This window comes from Carcharodon carcharias, chromosome 22 (assembly GCF_017639515.1).
Source record: "Carcharodon carcharias isolate sCarCar2 chromosome 22, sCarCar2.pri, whole genome shotgun sequence".
NCBI classification, from domain to species: domain Eukaryota; kingdom Metazoa; phylum Chordata; class Chondrichthyes; order Lamniformes; family Lamnidae; genus Carcharodon; species Carcharodon carcharias.
The window spans coordinates 48,384,101-48,404,842 of record NC_054488.1 but is presented as its reverse complement, the minus strand read 5'-3'; the positions used below and the strand labels follow the sequence as shown (position 1 = coordinate 48,404,842).

General features: G+C 42.1%; 1 protein-coding gene across 1 annotated transcript; it reads left to right on the top strand.

The window, feature by feature from the left end:
• The first annotated feature begins 12,658 nt into the window (after positions 1-12,658).
• sox9a (SRY-box transcription factor 9a) lies at positions 12,659-17,342 on the top strand. Its single transcript, XM_041217013.1, has 3 exons — positions 12,659-13,256; positions 14,429-14,682; positions 14,897-17,342. The coding sequence occupies exons 1-3, from the start codon at positions 12,820-12,822 to the stop codon at positions 15,628-15,630; spliced, it is 1,425 nt and encodes a 474-aa protein (XP_041072947.1). The 5' UTR covers positions 12,659-12,819; the 3' UTR covers positions 15,631-17,342.
• Positions 17,343-20,742: the final 3,400 nt, after the last annotated feature.

The following is a 20,742-nucleotide window of genomic DNA, read 5'->3' as shown; positions in this document are numbered from 1 at the left end:
ACTGGAACGGTGCAGGTGGTCATTTAATCAGGGCTTTGCTTTTAATTGAGCGACCAGCTGTGCGTTCCTAATATTTTCTATTTGCTTCACCTCTTCAGCGTTTGAGCTCTTCTTTCCTACGTCCAAGTTCGAGACACCATGTACAAGGACAAAACACTGCAGTAAATGTTGCGCTTCTCTGTTGTAATACATCAGCGCTGATTTCTCACAATCAGAATATTTCCAGATCAGAGCAACAACACTTCCAAGCTATTCGATGGCTGCTATGAGATAATAATATTCACTTTTAAACTTATTTTTAATGTGACAATGAAATTGCATGAAGTAATGGCGTTAGCAACAAAATGCTGTATTAGGAGCATCGCACGCACCAACTGTAAACGCACGGGAGCCTCAAGTTATCTTTAAGATGGATCTGATTCGGAACATAAAGTTACACTACGATGATAATATTAATGCTCGTTTTAGAGAATCCCACAGAACTCATGACTGCTACTTCTTCATTTCAGAAAACGTAAAGATTTGCATAACTGAGATGTAATATGTAAGTTAACTTATTCGAGAAAAGTTTTTTGAAATTCATGTCTAACATTTGAAATTAAATTGCTCATATTTGAAGGAATCGAAACAATTGAGGATTATTTACATATCAACTTGGAAATCAATTGGCTCACATTTGATATCACTTGTGACACGGATTTGCACTATTCTCACATTATTCCCTTCAACATAAAAATATACATATAAAATTGTATCACATTTGATGAAAAGTAATTAAATTGCATAATAATGCAGCGTTAATTCAAAATAAATCTAAACGTAAGTATACAAAATTGACAGAAAGGTTAAAAAAAAACAGCTTCTCCATCACATCGTGACGGCTGCAGTATCATGAATATTTCCCTACCCCTGGGAGAGGCAAAGGTTGAGACAGAAAAAAGAAACAGGATCAGAAAGGAAAAAAACGCTCTGAAAAATTCTTCTCCGACCTCGTCAAGTGATCAAAACCAATCCAGCAAATCGTATGGACTAAGTGTTATCATCACAAATGCCTTCTTTCCAATGTAATCTTTGCCCCAGCCTAATAGCAATCTAGAATGTGGATAAATTACAAGACTCAGTGCATGTAAATTTGAAAGATTCCATTAAAGAAGGATAGTATTAGACTATAATGGTAGCGTCACTACCTCTTGGCCAGAAGCTCCCAGTTTAAGTCCCACTTCAGGATTTGATGGCCACGGAAGATGCATTCATGGTGTGGCCAAGCAGGTTGATTATTAGCCTGAAAATCCATCCAATATGCTTGATGGCACGCAGTAAGAGCGTGAGAGTTCCCTGGCCAGCCATGCTGCACAAGGCAACGGCAAACTACTGCAGGACTTTGCCAACCCAATGCAAATCCATGGTTGCCAATGCCCTCTTAGTGCATGGTACCTGAAGGAGGAGGGATAACAGGCTTCTAGAGGACATGGACGGGTGGACACCTGGCAGATGAAATTTAATGCAGAGAACAGTGACGTGATTCAATCCTGGTTGGAAGAATGAGGAAAGGCAATATAAACAAAGGGGTACAATTCCAGAGAGGGTGCAGGAAGAGAGAGGGACCTCTGGGGGTACATGATGGACAACTATGAAGCCTCAACTGGAGTATTGTGCTCCATTCTGGGCTTAGTTTGGAGAAGATGGGATTGTTCTCTTGAGATAAGGCTGAGAGGAGTTTTGATAGAGGTGTTCAAAATCTTGAGGGATCAAGACAAAGTTGATAGAGATAAACCTTTCCCTTTGGTGGAGGGGTCCAGAACCAGAGGACAAGGATCTAAGGTGATTGGCAAAAGAACCAAAGGCGACGTGAGGAAACTATATTTTTCTTTAATGTAGCATGGAATTAGGATCTGGAATCACTGCCTAAGAGGGTGGTGAAAGCACATTCATTTATGGCTTCTAAAGGGATTTAGATAGACACCTGAATCTAAATATTTGCAGGATTACAGGGAAAGGGCTGAGTTGGAGCAGATAAATTGCTCTCATAGAAAGCCAGCACAGAACTGATGGTCCAATTGGCCTCTTTATGTGCTGTATCTGTTCTACATCCTATAAGAGCAAATTTGGATATCATGGGTTGTCAGACATTAGCATGTTAAAATCTATAGTGTTTAGCCAGTACCTTTGAAGCATCTCTATTTCACAACACCTGAGGCATAACCATTCAGCTACTCCCTCTCCTTAATTAGGATATCAACTGCAGAAATTCAATCCTCTCATCTTTGTTGGGCTCAAATGCTATTCCCTGTACGCTCAGCTCTTCAAAGTACAGTTCAAATAAAGTTTGCACTACAGAAGTTGCTGCTTGCATTTCAATGAATTATGGGACCAATCAATTCTAACTATAAAATATGTTTTGACAGTCTAAGGCTGAAATTTTAGTATTTTTCTTTCAGACTCTCATTATCTACAGTTCAATTGTGAGATGGTAAGTCATAAGTAAAACTGGACCTGAAGACCATCTCACATACTAGCCACAAGAGATTATGACTGCAATTCAGAACAAATTGTCTGACAAGGTTGGCAGGTGAAATGGAACAAAATTCACTAAGCTCCAAGTATCACATGCAATAATTATGCAACATCACTCTCCTAATGTGATTTCCAAGTGGCATTCTCCTTTCCATAAGCTTTTTTGTTTGCATTTTGATGTCTTTAGATGTCTTTGAGCTCATGTGTCATCAAAAAGCTCCCACAATGTTTGTAACTGTCCTTCCAAAATAATCAACATACATGGGAGAATTTCAGGTTTAATTTTCTCACATTTGTAACCAAAAGCTGTCACAGAATACTTATTTTCAATTTACAAAATTCAGTCCATATTTTAACTGTTCATAATTTCCAAAATTCAGAATATTCATGTTGAATAAAAAAACCAAAGTATCATTCATTAAAAGTGATGATTGGGTTGCAAGTATGAAAAGTTGAGATAGATTTTCATGTTTGCTGCCTAATATTCAACCTTTTGATTTCAATGGATGAAAACTGGCCAAGTTCAATAAAAGATTTGCAATCCACTTCACCAACTTGTTGCTCCAGTGATGAAGGCAACAAATCTGTTCTGCTGTCTCTAATGTTTTGGGTGAATGTTGCATTCATAAAAGATAGCAAGCAGTTTGTCACTGGAGAGATAATTTTTTTTTACCTCCCACTAATCACTCCCAGATTTGGCAAAGCATGGGTTCGATTATTGTATCATGGGTTCCACGGTGTCCCTGCCATGTGCCTTTGATTCAAAATGCACCTACTATAATAGTTACATCTCCGTTTTCCACATGCCAGGCTGTCCATGTCCCTGAGGTAACAAAGTAGTGATATTAACCACCTAGTTTCAAAAATAATATTTCTAATCCTAATAGTTACTATTAGGAATTGGTTATGGAGTAGCTGAAAATAACACTAAGATTGATATGAGATTTTTGGAGTATTTGTCTGTTGGACATACATAGCAAATGACAATGATCCACAAAAGATATGAGGGGAAAATTTTGTCATGCACAGTGGGGCAAAAGAGGTGAGAACAGATCAGCCACCCATTCCATGCAGCACCAGATACTTAAATTCATTGCTAAAATTTGGAACTGATTATCAGACACTGCATAAATCAGGCATCAAATCAAATCCTGCCCATTTTTACATCACTGCCCAGAGTTAGTTTCTATTCTGCAACCTCAAGGAAATGTAAATGATACAGAAGCATTGCAAACCAATTTTAGAGCTATCGGACATTGAGAAGACAAGAAAAATCACATTTGGAATGAGCGACGGTGACACAGATTACAGCCCCACTGCAAACCTTGTGTTTGTTTTAAAATTTTATTTTCTTTAGAAATCAAACAGTATTGCTGCCATGCCTAAACAGTAACACTTGCCAGTCAGTTGCCTCTTCAACACCAGCCTCCCCGGCCTCATGTGTTTCCTAATGATTGGCAATTCAATAATGGTGCTCAACCAGGACAAAAGCTGATGTCATTAAGTGTGTATCAACATTACAAACAGCTGAAGTCCAGAAAACATGCATGATTGTTTCTCTTCAAGCCTTTTTTTGTAAAAAAAAACCTTTCTGTTGCTTGTTTTTCTAGGCTGCCTTTTGCTCCAACAGGGATTCCCGCCTTACCACTTGTCACGTGGTTGTGGCCGCGGGCCTCGCCCGCAGACAACGTATGCGCGAAGCTCCACACAACTATACACACACGCACACACACACACACACACATAAATATATTTCATTCCAACCCCCAAAATAAATTGCCAAGTAAACAAAATAAAATTTGGGATTAAATCATGATGCTCCAACAATGATACAACAAAATACCACCGGTCACTACGTTTATAAATCCTATTTTTCCTTTCCTTGCTGTTCCTAATCATTATTCTCTATGACATGGATTGAAGGCTAGTCAATTTCACTTTCTTTTTCAGTTTCTTTTTTTTTGGCGGGAGTTTCTGGTCGATTTCGAAATGTTCTGGCCTGACTGATCATTCATTCAATTGCAACCCACAAGATCGCGTTCTGACACAGCTGACAGATTGTATCGAATCCGATGTTCGGCTGCTCAAATGGACTATTTCTCGGCTCGCTCGGAACGCTTGTTAGCAGAGTTTAGACTTGAGCGAGGGCTGTTAAATTGGGAAGAAGAGATGGTGAAGCCAATTGACTCGGCGCTTCTCAGTTAAAGCATTTGCGATGTTGAGTGGAAAACGTTGCCACTGTCTGCTCTGATACAGACTTTAGCATTGGAGATAAACCTCCCGGTGTGCACAGTTGCAGAATGATCTGAAAACTTCCAAACTATGTTTTGCCTCTGATGTTTCTGATTTGCTCGTCACTCACACGTTTCTAACTTGCTGATCGTACGCCGCAGACGACTTTCGGGATGGCCTGGGTTTCTGGAGAAGCAAAATCAATCGACAGACATCAAAAAGTAAAAATAACTTATTTTATCACAGGAGAGTCAACTTGTTTTGATGTGCCCTTTGCTTCCCTGACATTTGTAGTAGCTTCGAGATTGTCCGTTCTTTGGTGTTGAGCATTGAACTTCACTTTCCAATGACATGTTTCACGATACATTTAAGGGAAAACAAAGGCATACAATCATAAAATTTCAGAGGAAGAGCAATATACATCCAGTTCGGGAAATGTTGAGCTCAAAAGATTGGACCATTCTTTGCAAATGCATGGAATATGAGAAACATTCAACTCGTGTATTAAAATCGCTATATAAATAAAATAACTACCCCACGTGCTTCGGCGATGTTATTTAATGGAATGACCTTAGTGACTAAGCGGACGCACAATTGATCAGGGAGGAAGAGGGAGCCAGTGTTTCAATTCCACATTCATTCATGGTGCAACAAGTGGAGATTATGAATAAACAGCAAAAAATGTAAATAAACTTGCGGCTCAGGGGCACCGAAATAATAACGAAAATGGTTTGTATGTATTTTGAAAAGTCCCTGTTTCGTTTTAAGCTGGTGTTGGCATATAGTATTTCAGGCTCATTTCAGCGGGAGCGCTGACATAACGTAAATAAACAATGTTACAAGCAGCAGAAGACAAAATTTCCCCTGCAAAACACAGGACGCGTGCTTTGAAATGAATTCGGCTAGCAACATCTGAAAGCGATTACAATTTAGAAGCTTTCAATTAGCTCAGGTACCTGCTGCCACACGCGCTGCCCATATTACACTCAGGAATTATATTTCCACAACTTTAGAAAACTAAATAAATAACCAGGCTACATAACAGATTTGGGGTAGCCTTGCGAAAAATGAAGTCGCGGGATTCTTTTCTAAACCAGAATAAAACGTTAACCGTGTTTTGAAATGGATGAATAATGTTCTAAATCTGAATTCGTATTATTGCTATCTCCCCCATACTTTAATCACGCCTTGAAATGTCGTCTGGTTAACCATGCTTGCGTTACGGGCTGAGACTCGTATCGTGGTCTAGTTTACAAAGTGTCTCTGTGATTTTTTTTTCTCTCTATTGTCCTTACACTTATTGTTACAGTGATTTGCGGTGGCATTCGAGTCACCGTAACAAACAGGAACACTGAGAGCAAATCGCAATCACTCTTTCCAGGGATCGGGGCTTTGATTCGTAGACAGGACTCAAAAATAAAACTCGTGAGACGCGGAGTGCCAGGAACTGTAACGAGAGTCTATTCTTTCTGAACAGCAAAGTGTTGCTCCTTGGCATTATCCTATTGATGATAAAGTCGGAATAGAGATACTAAATAAATACAACAAAAAAGTACAAAATACAGTTGGCGCTTTGTTTTTTCTGCACATTTCTTCCGCGTGTATAGTTTCACTGTCTGGAGTGTTACCCTGACATGAAATAGCAAATGCTGCACATGTTTACCTCTAATGCATCTTCAAACACACGGTAAAAAGCAGGTAAGGCACGGAGGGGGTGGGGGGGGGGGCATATATAGGTTTTTATTGCAATTCTGTACGGCACACATGGTTCAAAATTCGGTTGCAGGTAAACACCACAAATCCCAGTAAATACCTTTTAACTCGTGTTATTGCTGATCAGTATGTTGCATGGTGTATCTTGTGTGAATTAGAGTGGGTTCGGAAATCGGTTTAAATTTAGTTGCTTTCCTAAGCGACGAATTTTCTCTATCTTAATTTCCAGAGTTCTCCCTCTCTCTCTGTCTGTCTCTCTTGTTCTGTGACCTTTGGACTGAATGTTAAGCTGAAACCTCGTTTCTGTTTGGTTCTCTCTCAGTTTAATACGATATCACTGATTGAAACCTACCTAATAATGCACCCATTGTAAGAGTGTTAACAGTGACTGGACAATTTTCAGAGCCGATAAGGTGATACTGCCACGCCGTTTAAGGTGGCTCTGTGTACTAGCTTTTTTCCCTTTTTCAAAAAAAAAATCGATTTCCTAACAAGTGAAGCAGATGTTTCTCAGGCAATATTTCAAAGGCAGTGTGTCGAGAAAACTCCTGAATTTGCTTAAAATGCATTGCATGGAACACAAATCACTGACATAAAGTGGAACCATTGCTTTGAAACGTCTGGGCTAAGTTTTATCCTGTTGAAAATTCAAAGTACAGCCAAATTAAATAAAATGCCAGCATTTAACCTTGTCCCGTTACTAATTATATAATTTGTAATATGTAAAATGGGCGATGTAAAAGCACGGGTGATGGGAACGCCATACAAAAGGAAAAATGTATCATCAGGGAACTGGGCTGAGCAAAAATCTTTCGAATGTATCTGCAACCCTGCACAGGCAGTAATATCATGGCAACGCGATAAGATGAACACCGCATGAAGAAGCTGGCTCTGAAAGTGAGCTAACCAAGACCACAACAATTACCCTAAACGTAAATTAGGGATAAGGTTGCGCTGTGGGCAAAGGGTCTTAGCTGAGAGATTCTAAATAGGAATTAACTGGCGAGGTGGAACAATACTTTAAAAATTGCTGTTGACTACCTTAAGAAACCCTTCGCATAATATCAAAGTGGGAAGGTTCCCCACCCACCCCGACGGAAATGTTGCTCAGTTTACGGTTCTGTTTGTTGCATCGATGCTCATGTCAGATGTTTGTGTTGCGTCTGACTCATACATATATATATATATATAAACATACACAGCTTTTCAAATCTCCGGGCTGTTTTAAAGACAAAACAGTCTGTTTCAAATATGCCCAGTCACTAGGTAAAAGTACTCGGACATGCGCAAGGAGGGGCTCAGCCTCTCTCGCAGTGAACAGGATAAAACAGGATGTCGGTTTTTCTGTTTCCAATGCATCCTTTGGGCTAACGGCACCAATCGCGTTTATTTATTTATTTTTTGGACAGTCTCTATTTGAGAAAACCTATGATGCTATCCATGCAGTGTAACCGAACTTTGTTTTTCACCCTTTGCTGCACCCCCATTCAACAAATCTGACTTGTCCCGAGGAGTCAAAAGTTGGCCAAGGAAATGATAAACGAGAATCAGTTCCAGAAATTGCATTATCTGTGTATGCTGCTATTCACAATATCATTCGCATTGCTTTTCGCTCTATTCCACCGTTCTAAACGCCCTAGTGATATACTATCTAACCCCGAGTTCATTGTCCCGCGAAATTCGTACTTTATGGTCAATGTTGGGATACTGCATTCCCGTTTTCAAAAAGCTAAACAGTTAAGTGAACCTTAACCTCAGGTAATAACCGCCAAACAATGGCGCAGCCATACGGAGGACAGATTCACACCTGCAACAATTGTCGTCCTTTGTGCAAAGTTAGTGTTGGTGTTATTTTCAGTGCAATGCTTGCACGGGCTGTCAATTTATTACTAAATGCATTTATTTCGTTTGTGTTAAATAACAATACCTGGGAATTGTCAGTTATCGGTTCGCCTGTAAGAGTGTTTCTCCAAATAGCATGATAGAACAGCGGTTATCTTTCCATCCCCCCTGCCCCCCACAAAACCCCACCACCCCCCGCCCCCCTCCCCCCCGGTCTATCACTCACTTACTGTCCTGTCAAGTTTACACCAAGGACGGTGATGGGTGTGAACATGGCCAGCATATGCGCTCACTTTTTACACACTGCATCAATCAGGAAATTTTCTGAGTTGATATAATTTCTGTTCTCATCCATCCATCCCAATAACGGTTGGATTGGTGGCAACTCTGTAAAATAGAGTAATACCCCCTTCGAAAAGGAGCACCTCAGGTTTGGGTCTGGTGGAACCGCCTTGACCTTACCTCCAGAACAAGTGCCGTGCACAGATAGCAAAACTTCCGCAGAAACGAGATTTATTGCAAACGCCTGTATATGGATATAGGCTGCTTTGAAAATATGCTCTGAATCCGTATGTCTAGGATTTGATAGCATAAAAAAAATGAGAAATTCTGTTCGGCAGGGACATTATAAATGTAGCAGAGATGGAATGTAATTGCAACAATGAGAATGTTACCGAGTCAGAGTTTTGTGGTCAGTTTAATTTTAGATAAGTATCGTTATGATCTTTAGTCCATGTCAACTAGGGCTTTTTTAAATTAACTTCAAAACATGGTGATTTATAAATTATCTGGAAAAGCAAGTTCATTCCAATACATGCAAGATTGATTAGTTGGACACCAGCTGCATTTAACCAGACTTGCATGTAACAAAACGTAGAACTGACTTTAGCCATCACTTAAACGCAAGGACCAGAATTGTTTTTTGTTGTTGTTAAGCAGCCTGCATCTATCAAGAACGCTGTATGGTAGCTTGACTGAATGTTATCTTGAGACTATTCAGTCGCGTGTGTTACCATGCAAGGATGTGCTTTGTATGCTGGTTGTGTTTATACTTAAAAAACTGTGATGGTAAAAATAGAATTCTGTCTGTCTGTCACAATCTTAGATGTTCGCCGGCATTTGGCCGGTGCTAACATAATTCTTTCTTTGGACGGATATTTCGGATTGGGTGCGGAACTTTGAGATTGAACGAAGTGTCAGAAAACGAACGGAGTGCAAACAATGTCGGAAACACGGATTTTCAGTGCTAAGAAATGAAATTAGATTTCCACAAGCAACATGTTGGAATCCAGAGCGGCTGCAAGTTGTTGGATTCAGTAACTTACACGGTAGATTCTAGTACAGTACTTGGGATAGACATTCACCGTTCATCCCCTGTTACAGAAAATGCAACTTTCAGAGCCCCTTTTCTTCTGGGATTTATTTAATTATATTTTCCCTCAAGTCAAACCAATTCGCATTTTTTTCTTGGAAATCTCAGTCACTTTGGGCTGTTTCGGTCGGGGTGGGGGGGGGGGGGGGGGGTGAAGAGACATGTATCCGTGCTTTATTCTTCGTGCCTGATTCCTCTATCGGTCACTGGCTGACACAGTTACACACTCTCTGCCTTTCTCACAATTCCTATACAAGGATGAGCTGGGAAACTTGCTGAAGTTTTTGGGAATGTGGCGCCATCTCTGGTTACAATAAGGTATTAACACGTCCTCCCCCCACCCACCCCCAAACCCCAGCCACACACACATACACAGTTCCTTCCTAGATTCACGAGGTTTGTTTACAAGCCGTTATCTCTACCAAAGATAAACAGCAGTCATTAATCAGATAATTAAGGCGATTTCTTTTCATGACCCGCATATTTCAGGGACCGCACTCGCCGACGCCACAAAAACTCGTGCCGACCGACACTATCGTTCCTCGGCATAAAACTATAAAGCGAGTCCACAACAGTTTGATTTTGTAGATTTCAAAATCGTTCAAAAATAAACCCCGTACGAATAGGGTAATCCGTGAAGCCCTTCAGTTTAGCGGAGCTGATCCCAATTCGGAACGAAATTAAATTAACTCTGTTTATCACCTTCAAAATGAATTTGAAGTGGGGGGTGGGGGGTTATGGCGAATTTTGATGCCACCGATCAGTAAACGCTAGACTGCCTTTTCCTGTCTTTTCACACCTATCCAAAAAAAATGGATTTAAATAGGATTTTAAATCGAAAATTCAAGCCATGCGAATGAAGTGAGTAGTTCGATGATTTTTTTAAAAAAATAAGCTCCCGGCGAAAGCTGCCGAAATATAAACATTCCGAAATATAAACATTTCTTGAATAATTTAACTATTTTTATCACAAAAAAAAGGGGGGGAATGTTACTGAGGAGCCCTTCACTCACAACATCCAAATGTCCCATTAAAGTCATTATTAACGTGTCTTGAATATTAACAACTCTCATTAAAGAGACTAATTTATTTAGCTCCGTGAAAAACTGCAATTAAAATCCCAAAGAATAGAGTTTAAGCAGACATGTTAATCGGGAATTTTATTTTTCGTGTCTGCAATAACTGTGTCGTTCGGTCATAACACAGCTCCGTATGTTTTATCAAGGATGGAATATTTTGCAATGATATTATTACAAGAAGATTATGGCCTTTGTTGAGTTGGAATATTCTTAAATGCATTTGTTACTGTTTGCAATTGCACTAAGATTTGTGTTCCATCTAACCAACAATCTGTGGAGAAAAGGCGGCAGAATTATCCTCAAACTCGCGGGCAACCAGTCGCAAAAGAAAGCTTTGATTATTTTTCATTAAATCCCTATGGAAGGATTCCCTAAATCCAAAAGTTATTTGGATTGATCGCAAGGCACCCATCATCGCACAGCAGAACTTCCCAGGTTTCCACAAAGCGTAATCTGCTCCCCCACTCAAGAAAACTCGGTCCCTGGTCCAGGGCCCTGACACATTTATATTAACCACATCATTTTTGTTTTCTGTGTAAATTCTGGTCAACAAGTTCTGGGGGGGTGCAACACTTCAGATTGGCGCGGGCTGTTTCATCGGCATAATCTGGGGACACTTCACAGCAAAAACGGGTGGATCAGACATTTAAACAGGATTGTAGGAAGGTCCGAGAAACTGGGGAGGGTGAGAGTCGGGGCACTTTTAGCAAATCATGCCACAAACCGTCTTCAGGTCTGACATACGTACATGTCGATGCACCACACATGCAGGTCGGAACTTTCACTTGGTGTCAAGTGGCCACACGAAGGACAGATGAACGTTCAAAAGCGCAATTATTGCACACTGTGTATAATACGTTATATAACAGTATCCAGACACCAAGTTTCCATCTAGTGCCTTCTGGTAATTATAACTGCTTTGCTGCTGCAATTTTAATCTGCTTTATTGTGAGTTTCAAATTTTATATATAATTAAATTCTTAATTAAAATTCAGCCACCCTTATTGAGGTTTGATTTCTCCGCACTGAAAGATTAGCAGTAGAGTTTTATTAACTAGGAATATGGCGATTTGAATCTAGTTGGCCCTGTCCACCTCGCAAGAGTATGACGCTCCTGCTCCGAGTCCTGGTCTCGCAAATCTCTGGTCCACAAGCGGAGCGGCGCAGCATGTAAATACTGTACACCTGAGCTCTCGCTATTTCATTATCGCACACACATGACACCTTCCAAGCGAAGCCAGGCAATCGCTCGGGCTGGCCTATGACCATAACAAGCGAGGACATCACCTGATTTACTGTGACTGAAGGAATTTGGATTAGATCGAGCCAAAGTGGCATTTTTCGCAGTGAGCAATTGTAGTTGGACGCTTGGTATCGTGGTCAAGGCGCGCTCTGAGCTCGCGAACCCATTTAGACTGTGGCTCAGAAGAGAATTCACCTCCAAGAGCAGGAGCGTTTGAAAACATCAAGCGCGAACTTTCTGAAAGGAATCGCAAGGACCGCAGCCTCCCGACGCTGGGAGAACAATTCGCTCAAACTATTTCCTGTTTACAAAATACACGGCTTCCAAATGAAGCAGACGACATGTGCAGACACATACATGTAAGCAAAAACAAAAAAAAAAGGCATAAGGCGAATGTTGCTAAAACTACCGGGATCTGTCGCTTTATCTAATTACATCACGTTAGGAGGTGTGGGGGAAGGGGAATTGGAGCTCAGATTTGATCCATCATCGGTTTCCCAGCTGAGCAGAGATTTTTTTTCTCTCTCTCTCTCTGGAGGGTGGACTCCTCCCTCAATCCGCCCCTTCAACTTTGAACCAATTGCACAGATGGAAACCACTAGGCGGTTTATTGCGATTGGTGCATGCAAGTTTGTGCCCCCTCTATTTAGCAAGTCAAATATACTCAGAAGACAGCCCGAGTTCCAGTAACAGACTTACTTGGTTACAACTCCGAGCGGACTGGAAAGTTTCTCCGCAGAGAGAGAGAGAGAGAGAGAGACAAGTTCTCTGCTACCATTTTTATTTCCTTGTAGTTGCCTAGCGCAGTCGCCTATTCCTTTTGCATGAATCTCCTCAACCCCTTCCTGAAAATGACAGAAGAACACGAAAAGACGCTCTCCGACGTGCCCAGCCCGACCATGTCCGAGGAATCGTCTGATTCCCCGTGCGGATCTGGGGCTGGGTCGGACGCCGAGAACACCAAGCCCGGCGAGAACGGGCACGACGACCTGTGCGCCCAGAGCCTGGACCCCAAGAAGGAGGAGGACGACAAGTTCCCGGCGTGTATCCGGGAGGCGGTGACCCAGGTGCTGAAAGGGTACGACTGGACCCTGGTGCCCATGCCGGTCCGTGTGAATGGCTCGTCCAAGAACAAACCTCATGTCAAAAGACCCATGAACGCCTTCATGGTGTGGGCTCAAGCGGCGCGCAGGAAGCTGGCTGACCAGTACCCTCATCTCCACAACGCTGAGCTGAGCAAAACCCTCGGCAAACTGTGGAGGTAAGCGGCCTGACTTTGCACACTCCACCCCCCCCCGCCCCCCTCTTCTCCTCCTCCCTCCCCTCCGAATTCATGGATTTTCGCGGATTGTTTTGAGGCGCAGTCTGGCGCTTTTGGTCATTTTTCTAATAATGATTTGCTTAAAAGCAAATAGCCCTAACCTGTTCTAAATAACGCGCGTAAGTTACTTGATCAGAGTGTGTGTGTGTGTGTGTGTGTGTGTGTGTATGTGGGGGGGGGGGGGGGGGGGGGGGCGGAGGGGATGGGGTTTGAGGGGTTTTTTTTAAAACTTGGTGAGTGGTATAATTTTGACTCGATGCAATAAAGCAGAATGGTAAGAGACATTTTTTTTGTTCTGGGCTGAAACATTATTTTCTGCGCCCTCGACTGTACCTTGCGTCGTTCGTATACATCGGAGGGATTTTTTGTTGTTGTTGTTGCTGTTGCACGTATCCCATCAAAAAGCATGCGTGGGAATGAATGCATTTGGGCGAAAGATTCATTTCCAGTGCGTCAAAATGCTTAAGAGTGAGCTGCAGCATTGCAAAAGCAGTCATTTTACTGAGGCGACACTCTTGGGTCTTGAAGGGCGACTTCCCGGTAGATGGTGCTTCGGGTAGATTGAACTGTGCAGAGGTGGGAACTAATGGGCGTTTATTCCTGCTGTTAAGTTGGTGCCTGTCTGTTCAGGGGAGGGCTGGACGTCAAAACGAGCTGGCTTGCTTTTTAAGGGGTTGGGGGGGGGGGGGGTGGTTAGAAAAATATTTCTCCAGTTTGTATCAGTTGAAACTGGCCTTGGCGCGCAATTATTGCGAGGGGAGGGGACACGGGGGGGGGGGGGGGGGGTGGAGGAGGGGGAGACATTGTCAAAAATCGATCCCATGGAATTCTTTCACAGCTGGTTTCAGCACATCTCCTAATGCACTCCCCCGCGTTTTGACTGAACTTGTCCCGACAGAAACCCGGGGATCTGAATGTGAGCTGCTGCTGCCTCCGGTTAATTTGAAGGCAGAGCTGTTCCTGGGTTGTGGGGAAAGCTCAGTGGTTTGCCATTTCGAGGTGGTTGCTTTCCTTACCGTTGACGCGCTGCGTCCATCGACCTGATTTTATTAATTTCAGAGGAAAGGTGGAATGGTGTTGTTTATTATTTTGTTTCCTTGGGTTCGCTGCAGATTGCTGAACGAGGGCGAAAAGCGCCCTTTCGTGGAGGAAGCCGAGCGCCTGAGAGTGCAGCACAAGAAGGATCATCCCGATTACAAGTACCAGCCCAGGCGGAGGAAGTCGGTGAAGAACGGCCAGGGAGAGAGCGAGGAGGGAGCCGACCAGACCCACATCACCCCCAATGCCCTCTTCAAAGCCCTGCAGGCGGACTCCCCGCACTCCGCCTCCAGCATGAGCGACGTGCATTCCCCTGGAGAACATTCAGGTAAATGGGAGCCAGGGCAGAAGGGAGCAGGGAGTGAGACCAGTATAACATACCAAAAGGGGAGTAAATGTTTTAAAAAGAATCAGGAAAAAGAAATAGTTGGCAACTTTTGCAAAACGTTTAGCCTTGCTTCAAATGTTTGGAGCTGGTGCTTCGGGCGCTGCGGGTCGGAATAAGCAAGTGATTTCTACTTTTTTTTCTCTCTGGCGTTCAGGACAATCTCAAGGACCACCAACGCCTCCCACCACTCCCAAAACAGAAATTCAGCCTGGTAAACCTGATCTGAAACGTGAAGGTCGCCCCCTGCAGGAAGGAGGGAGACAGCCTCACATTGATTTCAGCAATGTGGACATTGGAGAACTCAGCAGCGAAGTCATGTCGAACATGGAGACTTTCGACGTCAACGAGTTTGACCAGTACCTCCCACCCAATGGGCACCCAGGAGTTCCAGTCACCCACACAGGCCATGGACAGAGTGCTCAGGCCACCTACACTGGCAGCTATGGGATTAGCAGCACTTCAGTCACCCAAGCTGCCCACCCTTGGTTGTCCAAGCAGCATTCAATGACCAGCCTCACCAGTGAACAGGGACAGCAGCAGAGGACACACATCAAGACAGAGCAGCTGAGCCCCAGCCACTACAATGAGCAGCAGCACTCGCCACAGCAGATCAACTACGGCTCCTTCAATATGCAACACTACAGTTCATCTTACCCATCCATTCCTCGCACCCAGTACGAATATTCAGACCACCAGAGTACCAATTCCTATTACAGCCATGCTGCCGGGCAGACCACCGGCCTGTACTCCACCTTCGCCTACATGAGTCCAGCCCAGCGCCCCATGTACACACCCATTGCTGACACCACAGGAGTCCCTTCCATCCCCCAAACCCACAGTCCACAGCACTGGGAGCAGCCAGTCTACACACAGCTGACCAGACCTTAATGACCCACTGGCCTAGACTTGAGTCCATAAAGGAGATTGATAAGAAACACAGAGAGGTGCTCTCTGCACTAACGTGAACTGCTGTGAGAAGTGGCCAAAGTGTCCTACCACAAAGTGCTTTGCTGTTTCCATTCAGTACTGGTGACTGATTTTTTTTTTAATGTTCAAACATTCCATGACTGAAAGTTAAAGCAAGTCATTGAATGAACAAAAGTCTGAGCAGTCAAGTCAGCTGGTTTGGTCATTTCCTGTGTTTGGACTTATTATTTCGTAGTGTGAAATCCTCTGTGAGGAGAATTCTCTTTAATTTTTTTGAATTTAGTATGTACTGTGTATGAGTCATTGCCATTTGCAGTGTGGGGATTTATACATATTTTAGAGAATAAAAGCTCTTATTTTGAAAGATCAAATGCCAAACCACTTTTGGTAGAATACTTAACAGTTTGCATTTGCTATTGCCATAAACCTATTTTTATATGAAATAGTATCTTTTTTCACTCTATTTACCGTGTCCTTTTTGAAAAATATGAACCTGCAATTCCTGTCAGGAAAAAAAAAGCAAATTAATGCCAGAATGTAGTAAAAGGATGGGATAGGTGGATGTCTGTACCAGTTTTAAAGCAGGACTGGCATTTTCTGCTAACTGTAGAGGTACTGATAGTTTCACCAGGTTTCCCCCCACACAAGGTGCCATACGTTGTCTTATGAAATGGAACAGACATTGAGGTGGATTGAGTTTCTGAGCATTCCTACGCTTAAAAACTGCATCATTCGAGCATTAGGTAGTGAATCTGCAGCTGACATCCAGCTTCCTGCACGAGAACTTGCGCATTAAGGAAAACAGGTTTGTTTTTAACCCTCTGAGTACAGCACTTGTGTTGCACGCTGCACGCAGCAAACCAACTTCGAGAGCTTTGAAAGTCTAAATCCTGTCAAATCCTCATTGGCATGGCAAAATGTTTCACCAGGCAGCATTATGATCAGTAGTGATTTCTTATGCAAGTAAATCAGAGGAGCTTGTACGCTGTCTTTGAGTGTCCATTGCTGTTTCAGTACTCTAAGGGGAAGAGCGCCAATTGTCAACTCCCAAAACATGGTTTAAAAACTGTAAACGTTATTTATCTTGTAAAGTTTCTTATTAAAGTAATTTTTTTTACATCTTGTACTTAGTTCTTTTCTGTACAGTTGTGTGGATGTTAAATAAACTCAACTTTATTAAGCTAATCAGAAATGTGTAAAGACTGGAAGATCATTTTCAAATGAATATGCAGATTGCAAATGTAGGTTACAGCATTTGCTAATTGCTTCAGCTACTACTTTTTGCTAACTAGAGATATGAAAAACTTTTTGTAACTTTTTTTACCTGACATTTACAAAAAAAACCTCTTAAAAGTTTTCTCTCTATTTTCATTAAGCTGTGGCATGGTTGTACAGATTGCTTTTTAAAAAAGACAACAGGCATTCAAAAATATATATTTGTTAACAGTTTTATTGGAAAAGTGTAATAGGGATTCAGTAGTACAGAATTCAATTACTCTGTAATATGGCTGAAACTCCTATTTCTGTATAAAAGTTGGACATTAAAGTATTTCTGTAACTTAAAACTATCAAATCAGATATTTTGCCTTTAGGTAAGTTTCGAACGTGTCTTTAAAAACTTACCTTTTGTATATTATTGTTTGCAATAAATAAGAAACATATTGAAATATAAATTGTTTATGGTCTCCTCTATAAACAAAGAAGCCACATTCTTGAACAAATTCAACACACTAAACAGGCTTTGTATATTAATGTAATACATACTCAGGCCTATTCCTTTCCCTCTATGACAGTCAAGTTATAAACACTGTTCTTGTCTTCCCCACATGATTCCGTTATCCTTCTCTTTTGATGTCCATAAGAATCTGTAACAACAAAATGCTTTTGTTCAGCGTTGTTCACCAGCATCTGCAAAAACACATGAAAAAATTTCCTTCCAGTAGGACACAGCTTTGATCTGGATGATGCCTATTTAATTTGAGCATTCCCTTAAACACAATGGGATAAACCATTAAACTATCTGAAACTTAAAACAAAATCATGCACACTGCATAATCTATTCACTGGCGGTTTCGGACGGCAGTTTTTTCCCAGTAAATGTGCTCATTAATATGCTAGGCAGCCTCATGTGACAGTACTTGGCCCCATCTATCTCTTTGGGTGGTCTGTTGTTATGCAAAATCTGGTGGCTCACCCTTAGTCACACAATTGTCAGTAAAAACAAAAAAAAGGCGAGACTACAACAACTTTAATTTTTAGGTTTCACACCACGTTACTGCTTTTTAAAACAATTAGAATAGACGATAGTTCAAATCATTTCGAAAATGCATCGGAATTATTTGCATTATCCATCCCAGTGAAACTAATTAATGCCAAGGTTGAAATAGAATGCATGCAAAGTGGTGTTAACTTACAATGTGTTGTATATGGAATACTAAATATTCCTGTATTGTTCTACAGAAATATACTATGTGGCCTGTTAGTTGCAGCATCGGCATGCTCAATGCCAAGGGTTTGAATTGTGCCCCTATCTTGCATTCAGACCTGGTATTCCATCCTTTAGCGAGTTTTGCCAATTCTCAGTTGGGCTGCTAGATGGAGCAAGTTGTGGGTATTGCAGCATTCTTTCTTGCTGGAGAGGAGTAAAGAGAGAAATGTCAGACCACTTTACAGAAGGGAACTTCGTGTTGAAAGAACAGAGAGGGGTACTGCCAACATTCATGGAAGAATGCATTATCCAGTTATTTTCCCAGTGATAGGAAGAAACATCATAAGCAGAGGTCACAATGGAGGAATTAAAAAAGACATATTTTCACATCTTTCTACGTGATTACACATGCTCTGAATAACAAACATCACTGCCAGCTAATCATCTTTAGGAAATTCAAAACATACAAACTAGGAGCAGGAGTAGGCCACTCGGCCCCTCGAGTTTGCTCTGCCATTCAGTAAGATCGTAGCTGATCTTATTGTAACCTTGACTTCATATTCCCATCTACCCCGATACCTTTCACTCCCTTGCTTTTCAGGAATCTATCTACCTCTGCCTTAATAATATTTAAAGGCTCTGCTTCCACTGCCTTTTGAGGAAGCGAGTTCCAAAGACTCACAGCCCTCCAAGAGAAATAATTTCTCCTCATCTCTGTCTTAAAAAGCAGCAATTAACTTATGTTCATCTTATTGAATCATGGCATAAATTATTAGAATATAAAGTGCTAAATAGTTTTCTTTACTTCCAATTTTCTTTGCCTTTCATTGTGCCAGTAGCATTCCAGCCAATCTGGTGGTATATTGGTTAATAAAATGAAGTGAACAAGTCAGTAACTAAGTTTTTCCTTAACCAAGGATTCCCCCCATCCATGATTGAGAGGATACTTGACCATATCCATCTCATTTCCTATAGCTGTGCTCTCACCCCTTCCTCTCCTTCCAATAAGGTTCCCCTGTCCCTACCTTCTACCCGACCAGTCTTCGTATTCAATAGATCATTCTCCACTATTTACACCACCTACTACATGATGCTGCCACCAAACATTCTCAAGGGACTGTTCCCTCTGCAAACCCTGCTGTACAACTCTTATCAACCCCAACTCCCTGTCCTATACACTTGTCCATGCAAGCTCAGAAGACACAATACCTTCCTCTTTACCTCCTCTCTCCTCACTCTCTGAGGCCCCATATACTCCTTGCAGGTGAAACAATGATTTACGTGTACATCTTTCAATTTAGTACACTGATCACAGTGCAGACTCCCCTACTTTAGGGAGACCAAATGCAGAATGGGTGATCGCTTTGTGGAACACCTCTTCAGTCAGTTAAAATGGCCCTGAGTTTGACCAGTCGAATGTCCTTTTAATTCTCCGCCTTGCTCCCACTCTGATCTTTCTGTTCTTACCTGATTGCAGGTTTCCAATGGAACTCAATGTAAGATTGAGAAACAGCATCTCCACTTTCAATTAGGCACTCTACAAACTTCCACAATCAACAATGAGATCAACAGCTTCAATCTATAATTTCTGCCCCCATTTTGCTTCCTCTTCTTTGCAGGTTATGATTTAAATCTTATTTTCCCTTGTTTCTGCTTTTGGATAGCACTGCTCATCATTCTGCTATTCGCACCTCCTCTACACGTATCTTTTGTTTCTTTATTTGTCTCATTGCCACAACCTTTGGCCCTGCACCACCAACTGTTTTGTAGTTTAACCTTTCATGTCTTCCATCCGATAATAGACCTTCCCTTTTGTTCTTTTTCCATATTCCCCACCCCCACTTTCATTTGCCTAAAACCAATGACATTTTTAAATTTTCTCAGTACATCGACCTAAAACATTAAGTCTCTTTCTCTCTCCACAGATGCTGCCGGAGCTGCTGCATATTTCCAGCATTTTCTCTTTTCCATTTCAGGTTTCCAGCATCCACAGTATTTTCGATTAGCTCAGTAACTTGGCTGGCCATGCAGTTTCTGAGCACAGTACTGCACGGATGCATGTAGCAAAATAGATTGCACGTGATGCATGTTTTGACCAAGGCTGTAGTGCGGTCACAGCTGATTCGCCCTGGCAAAACACAAACTGAGCATCAGTGTGCAGGTGATTGCTGTGTGAGTGCTGCTTGATAGCACTGATGACGACCTCTTCCATCACTTTGCTCATGATGAAGAGTAGACTGATGGATGGTAATTGGCTGGGTTGGTTTTGTCCTGCTTTTTATGGACAGGACATACCTGGGCACTTTTCCACATTGCTGAGTGGATGGCAGTGTCGTTGCTGTACTAGAACACCTTGGTTAGGGGCGCGGCTAGTCTGGAGCTCATGTCTCCAGTACTATTGCTGGAATTTCATCAGGGTCCATAGTCTTTGCAGTATCCAGTGCTTTTAGCCATTTCTTGATGTCATGTGGAAGTGAATCAAATTGGCTGAAGACTGGCATCAATGAGGTTGGGGATCTCAGGAGGAGGCAAAGATGGATCATCCACTCAGCACCTCTAGCTGAAGATGGTTGCAAATGCTTCAGCCTTGCCTTTTGTACTGAGGCGCTTGGCTCCCTCATCATTGAGGATATTCATTGCCACAG